Source organism: Hippopotamus amphibius, chromosome 3 (assembly GCF_030028045.1).
Source record: "Hippopotamus amphibius kiboko isolate mHipAmp2 chromosome 3, mHipAmp2.hap2, whole genome shotgun sequence".
Classification (NCBI taxonomy): domain Eukaryota; kingdom Metazoa; phylum Chordata; class Mammalia; order Artiodactyla; family Hippopotamidae; genus Hippopotamus; species Hippopotamus amphibius.
This window is the reverse complement of record NC_080188.1, coordinates 173,935,534-173,948,407: the sequence shown is the minus strand read 5'-3', so window position 1 is coordinate 173,948,407 and position 12,874 is coordinate 173,935,534. Positions and strand designations below refer to the sequence as shown.

General features: G+C 35.0%; 1 protein-coding gene across 6 annotated transcripts in view; it reads right to left on the bottom strand.

Annotated features, from left to right (window-relative positions):
- Nucleotides 1-12,874, bottom strand: part of COP1 (COP1 E3 ubiquitin ligase) — a 238,793-nt gene that overhangs the window by 202,335 nt on the left and 23,584 nt on the right. For all 6 annotated transcript variants that reach the window (XM_057729123.1, XM_057729128.1, XM_057729125.1 and 3 more), the window contains exons 2-3: nt 10,543-10,602; nt 2,855-2,952 (exon numbers count right to left, since the gene is read on the bottom strand). In XM_057729123.1, coding sequence (XP_057585106.1) covers nt 2,855-2,952; nt 10,543-10,602 — 158 coding nt within the window. The remainder of the gene's footprint in view (nt 1-2,854; nt 2,953-10,542; nt 10,603-12,874) is intronic.

Below are 12,874 nucleotides of genomic sequence, written 5' to 3'. Positions count from 1 at the left end.
ATATGCAATTTAATTAGAAGTTCAAAGAGACAGAATGAAATTTATCACTGTTAATGAAAAGCATCTATTTTTGAATCAATAAGTATCAAATCACTATATTATTCAGATTCCACTGGATACATTTTAAAAAGAGATAAAAGCTTATTTATAAATAACTGTATTTATAATACTCCTAAAATTGTATCTTTTACAACCACTTAAACTTATAAAGAAAAATTTTGGATGCTCATTTAAAATGTGGCATCAATGTGGGAAGAAGTACATCATATTTCAGAATTTTTACATGGGTGACCCAAGCAAAGTAGTTTGAAGACCACTGTTATAGAAAATGTGTAGCCCAGGGGCTTCCCTGGTGGCACAGCACAGTGGTTAAGAATCTGCCTGCTAATGCACGGGACATGAGTTCGATCCTGCTCCAGGAAGATCCCACATGCCACAGAGCAACTAAGCCCATGTGCCACAACTACTGAGCCTGTGCTCTAAAGCCCATGAGCCACAGCTACTGAAGCCCGCAAGTCTAGAGCCCATGCTCTGTAACAAGAGAAGCCACCACAATGAGAAGCCTGCGCACCACAACAAAAAGTAGTCCCCACTCACTGCAACTAGAGAAAGCCCATGCGCAGCAAAGATCCAATGCAGCCGATAAATAAATAAATAAAATTTATTAGAAAGAAAGAAAGAAAGAAAGAAAGAAAGAAAGAAAGAAAGAAAGAAAGAAAGAAAGAAAGTGTAGTCCAGTCCTTTATCCATGACTCAGGTAAATGTAAAGCATTAAAAGAGTCCTAACCTATAATAAAAAGGTGTAAGTCTACACAGAATACTTCAGAATCATACACTTATTTTACCATGCTCAAGAGGAAATCTGAAATTACTTTTAAAAGGCTCAAGGTCTTTTTAACCCAACCAACAACTATAGGCACTATACAAATCATGTAATCTCAAACTAAAGCAATGGGAATAAACAGTTTTTTCAGTACAGAAAAAACAAGTGATATTCCACTTTGACACAAACAGATCTCAGTAGCACCCTGAGCGCACAGGAACCTAAGGATTTGACCATCACTCTACAAAGGTAAAGACTGGAAAGGGTGATGGTCAGTAAAACAGAAATATATATCAGGATGAAATGTTATTTCTATGGCTGACATAAATAATCACACAGGAAGCTGCACTATAAAGACTTCAAATATGGGCATAAAATACTTACACTTCAATTACCCAAAACCAAAGTTTTTTTATCCATTTAAAGAGAAAGTTGAAAACTAGATCATCACTAAGATAACTTCTAGCTTAGGAAATCAGTAATTATGACTTAACTGAATATATACATTTGAAAATATATAAAGTATGAAGTTACTTTACATCTTAGTGCTGTATTTTTGTATTCCTTCCATATTAGTATAATGGTGCTCTCTCTATTTAGAAATTCACATAGAATTTCTAACTTGTAGACTCATTAAGGAATGTTGCCTGAAAATTTTGGTAAATATCAATACCAAAATCTTCAGACTATTGGATTCCTTTCTGTATTTAACCATTCCAAAAGAAGTAATTTTCCACAAAGTTGTAACAACTCACAGAAAAGTCATTCTAAAACCTACAAAGCAGCATCAATCTACGTGAGTTCAGGGACAAACAGTTCTGCTTTGCAGGACTTCGGTTTCCATTTTACCTAACGTAGCTCACGAAATCCAGTCCCACAGAGTATCATACCACTCAGTATTTCTTCTTTTCCTAAGTTCATTCTCCTGGTTTGCCACAAGACTTTATCTACCTAGAAAAACTTGGTATTCCAACAGAAAATCATCAAAATATTTCCTTCAGGGTTCCTTTTAGCTATGCAATCATCCAATGATTTTCCTTTATGAAAAGATACTGGATTGCAGTGAAGAGTGAAAGAGAAAAAAGTATTGAAGCCAATGTAATTTTAGAGCAGAGATTAAAAAAGGAAAGTTATGGCTGTAAAGGTTCCAATTAATGATTTATTATAAACCACCAAACAAATCAAACTGCAACCAAAGCACTGGCAGATCAGAATCTAATATACAAGTACACATCACATCCTTAACTCTGAGTATGTTACTCTTTAAATGAAGAATTATCCTTTCTGGTATACATACCCAATAGTGCCCTACTTCATACCTACCTATACCTGAAAATTAATACTTGGAGAATTAACCTTCGTTCCCCAAAACTCAAGCTAAATATTTTCCACACTATCTTAGACTTTTCAACACGCAGAATTTTTAGATTTTTCATAACTGGTTTCTGACTAGATATTACTCCCAACCACTGACCATTTACCTTAAGGGTTCCTTCCCTATTTGTGTCTCTCTTCTCCAGTCACCAGTCCTCCCTCAAAAGTTCCATATCCATGTCTTTCTTTCCCCAGTTTTACTTTTCAATTGCCTTCCCAGGTCATAGACTCTCTTCTCCTATCTAGGCGTCCTCATACCCAAGCTTTTTTCCCCCTTCCCCCTCTCCATTAACCTTTTCCTCCACTGCTTCTCACTTCTGCTCCAAAAGCAGAAACAACAGAAATGCACAACACATTATAGAGACAGGTATCTGGAACTCTGGCATGCTCCTTCAACCTCACATTCTGTCCAGCCATCAATGTAAGAATCTAAGAGTTGTATCAGTCAACTTTTTTAATAAAACTTGAATATAATATGATATGGTACTTATGGTACGGAATCAATGTCACAACCCAGGGAAGACGGCAGAAATCATCCTAGTGAGTAAGAGAGAGACTTGCTTACCTCTAAGCTTTGTTCTCTAAATAAATTAGTGCTAGCACACCCTTTCAGGAAATGAATATTTTTAAAAACTAAAAATCATTCCAAAAACTCACCCAAGAAATTAGGATAAAGATGATCAATATTATCCACGACATAGTTACATTTAGGACATCGATTATTATCCTCCAAACTCTGATGAATACACTTGTAGCTATTAACAGAGAAAACATAAAATAGGTTTGAATAAATCAGTGATAAATTAATAAACTAGTTACAAAATAATGCCTATTTGTTTTCTATTCCTCATTTTCAACATAAGTAATCTAGCAGTTATCAAATTTATTTCAGCTTATACTTTCATATTATAAACAAGATACATAGGGCATTTATTAGATAATAGTATACAAGTTATTTAAAAGTAAACTCAAATAATAAGCCTACAGATATAAAATTTTAGAAGATATACTATTAAGTTTACGCAATTTAAACGGTACATAATGCCATCAAGAAAAACAAATGCCTATAATTTAGTTAAGCAAACAGACTATCTGTGTTCTTGGAGTGCTGATCTCCTTAATATAAAAAGAGTTCATTCAAATAAAAAGAAAAAGAACAGAAAAATCAACAAGACAAATATATTAGTCAATAAGCATGGGAGATTATCACCTTCAATAGGATGAAAAAATTGATTTAAAGTTATATACTAGTTTTTACCAATCTGAATAGAAAAATTAAGAAAAAACTATCAGAGTTAAGGAGTACATGTAGATATGAATAATTTCATATACTGTTGCAGGAAATGTAGCTGCCACAACTTTCTAGAAGGCAAGTTGTATGAAAAATCTTAAGGCTGTGTATTCTCTCTGACGTAGTGATTTTACTTCTAGGAATTTATCCTAAGGAAATAAGCAGATATATATATGTAGAAAGATGTTCAATTCAAAGTTATCTGTAATAGCAAAATAAATTAGAAACAACCAAAACACTAGGAAATTGACTACATAAATTTGTAGACATCAATCCAATGTAAGGTATACAGCCAATAAAAATCATATTGTAATATGTAACTATACGCCATGAAAAATAATCTAATAACTATTAATAGGTATAGCTGGAGAAATACGATTATGATAAATTTTTCCCTTCTTACATACGTCTGTAATGTTTGGTTTTTTACAATTGTGTATTGTCTTATAATAAAAAACTTTGAAAATGTCATTCAACTAAACCCCAAAGAAATATCAAATCGACATTAGGAATAAAGTCACTATATCACTATGTTATTGAATAAAAATAACCTCTAACACAATGGATATAATTCCATTTCTGTTTTAAAAAACTGTGTATGGGTACATTCTAAAAATTCTCTTTATTTATTAAACCATAATTGATTTACAATATTGTGTTAGTTTCAGATGAACAGCTTCAGATTCTTTCCCATTATAGGTTATTACAAGGGACTGAATATAGTTCCATGTGCTCTACAGTAATTCCTTGTTGTTTATCTATTTTATATGTAGTGGTGTGTATCTATTAATCCCATACTCCTAATTTATTGCTCTCCTCCCCTTTCCTCTTTGGTAATGATAAGTTTGTTTTCTAGGTCTGTCTGTCTGTTTCTGTTTTGTAAGTTGATTTGTCTTACTTTTTTAGATTCTACATATAAGTGATACAATATTTGTCTTTCTCTGTCTGACTTACTTCACTTAGTATGATAATCTCTAGGTCCACTCATGTTGCTGCAAATGGCAATGTTTCACTCTGTTTAATGGCTGAGTAATATTCCACGGTATACACACCACATCTTGTTTATCCACTCATCTATTGATGGAGATTTAAGTTGCTTCCATGTCTTGGCTATTGTAAATAGTGCTGCTATGAACACTGGGGTGTATGTATCTTTTCGAATTAGTTTTCTCCAGATATATGCCCAGGAGTGGGACTGCAAGATCAGATGGTAACTCTATTTTTAGCTTTTTAAGGAACCTCCAGACTGTTTTCCATAGTGACTGCACCATTTACATTCTCATCATCAGTGTAGGAGGGTTCCTTTTTCTCCACACCCTCTCCAGCACATATTTATTTATAGACTTTCTCATGATGGTCATTCTGACCAGTGTGAGGTGATACCTCACTATAGTTCTGATTTGCATTTCTATAATAATTAGCGATGTGGAACATCTTTTCACATGACTTTTTGGCCATCTGTATCTCTTCTTTGGAGAAATGTCTATTTAGGTCTTCTGCCCGTTTTTTGATTGGACTGCTTGTTTTTTTGATATTGAATTGCATGAGCTGTATGTTTTGAAAATTAAGCCCTTGTTGGTTGCATCATTTGCAAACATTTTCTCCCAGTCTATAGGTTGTCTTTTTGTTTTGTGTATGGTTTCCTTTGCTATGCAAAAACATGTAAGTTTGATTAGGTCCCATTTGTTTGTTTTTGCTTTTATTTCTTTTGCCTTGAGAGACTGAACTAAGAAAATATTATGGCAATTTATGTCAGAGAATGTTTTGCCTATGTTCTCCTCTAGGATTTTTATGGTGTCATATCTTATATTTGTCTTTAAGCCATTTTGAGTTTATTTTTGTGTATGGTGTAACAGTGTTTTAACTTCATGGATTTACATGCATCTGTCCAGCTTTCCCTATACCACTTGCTGCAGAGACTGTGTTTTCTCCATCATATATTCTTGACTCCTTTGTCAAAGATTAATTGACCATTGGTGTGTGGGTTTATTTCTGGGCTACTCTGTTCCATTGATCCATATGACTGTTTTTGTGCCAACAGCACACTATTTTGTAGCTTTGTAGTATTGTCTAAAGTCAGGGAGGGTTATGCTTCCAGCCTTGTTGTTTTCCCTCAGAATTGCTTTGGCAAGTCTAGGTATTTTGTGGTTCCATATAAATTTTATGATTTGTTTTAGCTCAGTGAAAAATATCATGGGTAATCTGATAGGGAATGCATTAAATCTGTAGATTACTTTGGGGAGTATTGCTATTTTAACAATATTAATTCTTCCAAGCCAAGAGCAGGGGCATCTTTCCATTTCTTTGTATCATCTTCAATTTCCTTTATCAATATTTTATCATTCTCAGCATATCAGTTTTTCATATCCTTGGTTAGGTTTATTCCTAGGTATTTTAATTTTTTTGATGTGATTTTAAATGGGATTTTTTTTTTTTACTTTCTCTTTCTGATATATCATTGTTAGCGTAATGAAATGCAACAGATTCTTATATATTGATCTTTTATCCTGCTACCTTGCTCAGTTCATTTATTAGTTCTAATAGTTTTAGCCACAGCAAACAGACAAGAAAAAGAAATAAAAGGTATCCAGACTGGAAGGGAGGTAAAATTGTCATTGTATGCAGATGACATGATACTTTATATAGAAAACCCTAAAGATTCCACACAAAAACTGTGTGCATTTATATGTGTACATTTAAAATAAATCAAAAAAGACATTCACCATAATGTTAACAGTATGTGCCTCTGGGTCATATAATTATGGGAAACTTTTTCTTTGTAGGTGTCTACAAGTTTCTATAGTAAACATGTACTGTTTCTAACAATCAGGAAGAGACATTATTTCTGAGAAATTACAAGGGTGATTTACATATAAAGATGATTCCTGAAAAGACAGTACCTCTTTTATTCTGTGTCCAAATTACTATAAATTTACTTCAGTTTCATAAACTGAAGCACATTTTTATATCTACCTCCCTCCCTCCACCTCATCAAAGCAAAAACCTACATCCATTAGATGGTTGCTCTGTTCTAATTATCATCTACTTTCTCATCTCACATTTGTTACTTGCAAGACAAGCAAAATGGAGGACATTATAGGGAATCAACGTAGCAGTGGTCTTTGGCACAGCACAGGCGCCTAAAGATTAAACACCTGGCATATAATAGGTACTCAAATATTACATACTGAACAAATGACTTGCACAGTGTTCCAAAAACAATATCATCACCTCCTGACAAGGCTAGGAATAACATATTACCACCAGATAGGCTCCATATCTGAGAGGAAATTTCCTACATGGACATTTCAATGAAAGAAATAACATAAATTTTTTTAAAATTTTACTGAAAAGGAAAAGCATAAAGAAGATATACAAATACAATAGATTAAGAGCACCAACATGGAAACATTTATAGTCTGCACAGGGGAAAAGGAAATGAGTTAATATTACCAGAATACATGCCCACGTGACAAGATTTAATCCTTAAAAAAACCTGCAAGGAATTCCCTGGCAGTCCAGGGTTAAGATTCAGCATTTTCACTGCCATGGCCTGGGTTTGATCCCTGGTCGGGGAACTAAAATACCACAAGCCATGCTACACAGCCAAAAAAAAAAAAAAAAAAAAAAAAAAAGCCATGCAAGTTCAAATAAAGCAAGTCATGAAGGAGAGAATATGAGAAAGTTATTAAAGATGGGAGACAGGGATTGGCAGATAAGCAGAAGGAGGACATTTGGGATTTTAGCAAATGTTACCATCCCTATCCTACCAAAGCCTGCTCTCTGGAAGGTATTTTAGAACACAATCACATCAGAGTATAACATAGTAACCTGAATTTTAATAAGGATCTAAACTTTACTTTCACTTGAAGGGAAAAAAAGGTATTTAAAAAACTAATAGGGCTTCCCAACAATGACCTAAATACACACCAAGAAGATTACAGCACTCACTGAAAAGGCCAGGCCCGTCTAGTTAGAAAGTCAATCAGTAATTTATTAAACTTTACAACATAGTGAAGCAAGATCACTGAACTGATTCAGCAGACTCTTATGGTTTTTTAAATGCCTCAATGAATATATAAATTAAAAGAGGGCAGTTAGGGAAAAAGGAAACCTCACTTTACAATCTGTTTCACACTTCAACACCTTCAAATCTGTGAAAGAAGGTGAAAGGGTAGAAGACAATGGGGGTTGGGGGCTAGAGAGCAGCAGCAGAAGATAGGTTGAATGACTCGACAAAGGTAAGTTTTAGACCCAGAACTAGTTTCCTAGTCCACCAACTTCAAGAACTTGCTCTTTTAGCTGTATATCATTAGTTCTCAACTAAGGGCAACTCTGTCCCCTAAGGGATATCTAGCAATGGCTGGAGACATTTTTGGTTGTCACAACTGGGAGTAGAAAGGTTGCTACTGGGTTGCTACAGAAGCCATAGATACTGCTAAACAATCTACAATACCAAGGACAGTTACCCACAACAAAGAAATATCTGGTCTAATAGTCAATACTACCAAGGTTGAGAAAGCCTACACTAAATCACCCAATTTTCCAGAATAATCAAAATCCAAAGTCTCTAAGAAAGTATATGATTTCCTAAGTAATGCTAAGGTGTTGGATCAATTAATGGACCAAAGAGAACACTACTGCTAAACAATCAGCCTGAAAAGACCAAGACCATACATGTGTCAGCCTAAAAGCAAAACCCACATGACAAGAATTTCAGTTAGCAGTATTAAGAAAGTGATTCACAAAAGATAATGTCAATGCAATGATATACCAGGAAATAAAAATTATTTAAGAAGGCAAGATGGCCTTTTTTCAAAAACCAACAAAAAGATTCTCAAAGAATACACAATCACTTCTTACCAGTGATAATCTTTGAGGAGGTAGAAAAGAAAGGCTAGGGGAAGGGAATCATTTACTTTCATATTATATCTTTCTGTACAATGAAAGTTTTTATATCCAAGAGTATACACTGCTCCTATCATTTTAGTAACTTTTATTTTAATAAAGAACATAGATAATACAAGCTAAGAAAGCTATTTTTGTTCTAAATTTCTCTTTAAATGACTGGCAGATTGGATATACCTATCAATGAAGAATCACACTCCAGATCAAACTAAAGGACTTACAAACTGGTGACAATAATCTTCTTGACTAATGGATATAAACCTATCAGATATCATATTAAACCTCAGTATAAAATTATGGTCTAATTTCAACATGAATTAGAATAATAAGGTATAATAGAACACAAAAGACATAGAGAGAGAGAGATGATTCATTGCAAGTGGAATACACCACCCCCAATCAAATAAACAAGTAAATAAATAAAAGAATTAAACAGGGACTTCCCTGGTGGTCCAGTGGCTAAGACTCTGTGCTCCCAATGCAGGGGGCCTGGGTTTGATTCCTGGCCAGGGAACTAGATCCCACATGCCACAACTAAGAATTCACATGCTGCAACTAAAGGTCCCACATGCAACAAAGATCCCACATGCCGCAACTAAGACGCAACACAGCCAAATAAGTAAATAAATATTTCTTTTAAAAAAGGAATTAAACATACACGAATTACATACCATTAGGATGACCACTATTTAAAAAAAAAAAAAACACACAGAAAACAACAAGTGTTGGAAAGGATGTGGAAAAGTTGGAACCCTTGTGCACTGTTGGTGGGAATGTAAAATGGGACTGCAGGTATGAAAAACACTATGGAAGTTCTGCAGAAGATTAAACACAGATTTACCACATGATCCAGCAGTTCTGCTTCCATGTATATACCTGAAAGAACTGAGAGCAGGATTTCAAGGAGCTATTTATCGACCAATGTTCAAAGTAGCATTATTAACAATAGTTAATAGGTGAAAGCAACCCAAGTGTCCAGAGAGAGATGAATGCAAAAACAAAATGTGATATATACAGTCATCCTTCAGTATCCACAGGGAATTGCTTCCAGGACCCCCATGGATACCAAAATCCAAGGATGCTCAAGTCTCTAATATACAATGGCATAGTAGTAGCAAATAACCTACTGCACATCCTCCTGAATACTATAAATCATCTCTAGATTACTTATAATACCTAATACAATGTAAATAGTTGCCGGTGAGCTGCAAATTCAAGTTGTGCTTTTTGGAATTTTCTGTAATTTTTTTTTTTTTTTCAAATACTTTCGAACTGTGGTTGGTTGAACCCACATATACAGAGCCAGCCGCACATGCAACTGAATGTTATTCAGCCTCAAAAAAGGAAGGAAATTGACACATGCTACAATATGGATGCAACTTGAGCAGACTATGCTAAGTGAAATAAGCCAGTCGTAAAAGACACTGTTTGATTCAACGTATATGAGGTATCCAGAGTTGTCAAATTCACAGAAAGTAGAAAGGTGATTGACAGAGGCTGGGAGAGAGGGAAACGGGGACCGAGTGTTTAATGGGTATAGTTTCAATTCTGCAAGATGAAAACATTCTGGAGACTGCAATGTGAACAATACTCAACATCACTCCTCTCAAAATGCTTAAGATGGTAAATTTTAAGATATGTGTATTTTATCACAACTGAAAATCTTTTAAAATACACAGATTAACATGACATAACATAAAGACAGCACTGAGCAAAGTGTTAAAGAACACAGAACCTCTTAATCCTCTAATATCCTTTTCCAATGACCTTCTTCTAGCCTGCTTTAATGGCCCTCGCATCTATCCCCCGTAAGTAAGTTAAAGGTGCTTCATGCTTCATCCTAATTATCCAGCACACCCCCAATTTCCTAAAACAGCAGTCAAAGCCCTTTAAACAATTAACAAACCCCGAAGTTTATTATTATAGTGTCATCTATAAGGCCAATGGTAAATCTAAGCATTTCACAGAAATTATACAACCAACCACGTTGGCCTTGAGCTGTTGAACCTGTAAAGATATACTGGTCCAGGAAATACCATTCAATGTAACCAACAGTAGCTTTTAAAAACATAACTTCTCACTGGCTACATTTACACACAAGTTAAAAATTGCCAAAAGACAATTTCAGTAAATAAAATCATCTTACCAAAAGCTGTGGCCACACTTCGTCATGTATGCTTCCTCAATCATATCAAAGCAGATAGGGCTAAAAACAAAATAGAAAAATAATTAATACATGATTTTAAGTAGTGATTACAAATTGGAAAAAGTCAGTAACAGTACCAACAAAACCATATTTCAATACATAGCTAAGCCTTCAAACTTTCTGTTGATGAGAGATGAAATTTCTATCACGCTGAATGAACTTTAGGGGATTGCTGGTAAAATGACAATTTAAGACGGCCCTAATGGCCACCAAGTTCTAAGATGAATTAAATGAATAATTTAACTGACCCTATACCTGCCCATAATTTTTGATAGTGTAATGCAATCACAAGAGTGCTTAAGTTCTACCATCTTTTTCGATCATCCCTGGTACTAGATAGTACTAGACCTACTCATCTAAATGCTCTCTTTTATTTCCTATCGCAAAGAAAAGTAATATCCTCAGTGATAAATATTCAGTTCTAATTTCAGTGACTCTTCTAGGTAGTGAAGATGCTAATGGTAACTAATACCTAACACAAACTATGCATGTCCATTAAAACAATGACATACATTAATTCATTTAATCCTTTCAACAGCACAGGTACCTATTACTAGATCCACTTTACAGATAAGGAAATTGAGACACAGCGATGTAAAGTCACACAGCTAGGAAGTAACACTCCTAATTTTCAAACTCAGATCCATGCTCTCAACCACTATTTTATACTGCTTCCAGATACGATGAGTTAAATATCAAGTTATACCAATTATGCCACATATTCTGGCCAAGGATAGGTGGTTATCAATCTCTGAGAGGGTACGGTCTACCAGAAAAATGCAAAGCCTTGTAAAAAGCAATTTCAATTTCCCTTTATCCTTTCTCCCTCCTCTTTCCAAAAATTCTGATGAAATCTCCGGAAATAGAAGAGCCAACTTATGATCATGAAGACAATAACCATAAGCTTAGAAGACAGGATACAGGTTCCTCGATAACATCCTTCAGCAGCTGCATCATCCATGAGAAAAGTAAACCCCAACTCGCTTAAACCAGTATTTATCGAGTTTTCTGTTACTGGTATACAAAATTCAATCCTTATTGATGATACGTGACAATTAAACTGTAAATGAAAATTTACCCACTCCCTTCAAGAAAAGTGTCCTGGGCATAAACACTATCTTAGAATGTGAGGTTATAAATAAGTTATAAAATCCCTATGTTGCACAAGCTCAGAGTTTCATCATGTACGGTGTGCTGGTTGGTTTTGTCTGTCTTTACTCTCCCAGACTCAGAAGAAAGAGAAATTTCCTAAATGTGGGGATTTGGTCATTTTTCTTTTGGAACAAAGTCCCTCTTGCTCTCGCCTGATGAAGTTAAGGAAGCAGGGGTCAGGGTCCCTCCTGAGGACATGTGGATGAGCTGTACAGGCTGCTCTGTGATTCCAGTTTGTGAGTGAAGGATGCTGAAGAGCAGATCTGGGACAGACAAATTTTATTTCCCATTAGTACATCTGGTCACTGGGTGCTCAAGCAGATATCTTAAGGCCCAAAACCGTGAGTAGAGGCAATACTTATTTCCCATCCCCCTTTTAAAGGCTTTATTTTTTTAGAGGATTTTGACATTTGCAACAAAATTGACAGGTAGGTACAGAGATCTCCCCTGCCCCAACACATGCACAGCCTCCCCTATTACCATCACTCACCAGGCAGAGCATTTTTTTTTAACCAAGAATGAACCTACATTGACATGTCATAAAAACTGAAGTTCAAAATTTACCTTAGGGTTCATTCTTCATGTTGTACATTCTATGGCTTTAGGCAAAACTGTAATGACCTATATCCTTCATTATATCATACATATTATTTACACTGCCCTAAAAAATGCTCTATGTTCTACCTATTCGTTTCTCTCCCATGACCCACATCCACTGATTTTTTAATGGCTCCATAGTTTTGTCTTTTTCCAGAATGTCATATAGTTGGGACTATATAGTATGTGGTCTTTTCAGATTGGCTTCTTCCACTTAGTAAAATGCACTTAAGGTTCTTCCATGTCTTTTCATGGCTTGATAGCTAATTCCTTTTCAGTGCTGAATAATATTCTAGTGTCTGGATACACTGCAGTTTATTTATCCATTCACCTACTGAAGGACATCTTGGTTGCTTCCAAGATTGGCAATTATGAATAAAGCTGCTACAAGCATCTTTGTGCAGGCTTTTGTGTGGTCCTAAGTTTTCAACTTTCAAGTGTGAGTAAATACCAAGGAGTATAACCACTGAATCACATGCTAAGAGTACTTTTGTAAGAAATCAACCAAACTGTCTTCCAAAGT